We start from the raw sequence: 1310 nt of genomic DNA on the forward strand, positions 1-1310 counted from the left end.
TGTGTGGTTAAGTATATATAAATATAAATATAGATCTATACACACACACACACACATATATATATATATATATATATGTATATATATAGAAATATAAACATACATACATACATACATACATACATACATACACGCATACGTATATATATATATATATATTATCTATCGAAACATATACCAAGCATCAGTGCGCAACCAAGTTTTTGACGATCTGACTTTACTACAAGCCTGTATCAATGCTTAGCTACGAATGATGAAATATGTGCTAAAGCCGAAGTGTAAATGTCGCTTACCTTGTGCAGAGCTACCGAGGCATTTGGCTTTAATAACTCACGGTCAATAGTACTGAGAATACGAACATAGTAGTTGCTGCCGGTCGTAGACCCCACAATTCCGGAGTTCTGGTCAATGGCTTCCAAGAACTGACCAATGACCAAAGGAACAGACTGGATTCGCTTGACCTATACATGCGAGAGGATGGCGAGAGTGAGGCAAGTGCAAGCGTTGGAATAGTATTATATTAGTACTTGAGCTTGCAAAATAAAATAGAATCACTGCCGAACTCAAAACACATCCAGGCGATTAAAGCTTCGCGAGTTCACCGAACCAGTACTTACAACACAAATATCAAGACATCAGTGAAATATAGGGCTCGTAAAACCGAGTACCGAAACGCGCAGAGGTATATGAGAAAACTAAACAAACAAGGGAAATTATACGCACGCAACTATCAATCTCAGGCCATTTACCTCTTCCTGAGCACGTAGATACTCTCGCTTCAAATTTGTTTGTTCGTCAATAATATACTTCTCTTGCACCTCGATGAATTCCAACTCATGTTGCAGCTTCTTCAGTCTTGTGTATAGATCTTCACTGTCGGTTCCAGTAGATCGCTAAGAAGTAGGTTACCGGTATAAAACTTAATTTCAGAAATAGGAGGGCAACAATAACAGAAACAAATATTCAATTTACCTACTGCAATATTCGAGATGTACATGAATTTTGGAATGAACATTTAGCCAGTGGGAAAAATAATAACGAAAGTATTAGTTTGCGAGAATTAATCAAAAAAAAATGTAGACACGCTTACATATATACACATATGTGTAACAAACGCGCACAAACGCGCACATATAAACACCCGATTTTGTAGATGAATAATCTACTAAAAATACACATAAGACATCAACATATATATATATATATATATATGTATATATATATATAAACACATATACATACATATACATAAATACACATACATATATATACACATACATATATATATACATACATACACACACACACAC

At 34.9% G+C, this 1310-nt stretch overlaps 1 protein-coding gene across 1 annotated transcript in view; it reads right to left on the minus strand.

Annotated features, from left to right (window-relative positions):
* Nucleotides 1-233: 233 nt before the first annotated feature.
* Nucleotides 234-1310, minus strand: part of SARC_13385 (hypothetical protein) — a gene marked incomplete at its 3' end in the record, with an annotated part of 2118 nt that continues 1041 nt past the window's right edge. The window contains exons 2-3 of the mRNA XM_014292483.1: nucleotides 750-893; nucleotides 234-461 (exon numbers count right to left, since the gene is read on the minus strand). Coding sequence (XP_014147958.1) covers nucleotides 234-461; nucleotides 750-893 — 372 coding nt within the window. The remainder of the gene's footprint in view (nucleotides 462-749; nucleotides 894-1310) is intronic.

The sequence above is a fragment of the Sphaeroforma arctica genome, assembly GCF_001186125.1.
Source record: "Sphaeroforma arctica JP610 unplaced genomic scaffold supercont1.3221, whole genome shotgun sequence".
Classification (NCBI taxonomy): Eukaryota; class Ichthyosporea; order Ichthyophonida; genus Sphaeroforma; species Sphaeroforma arctica.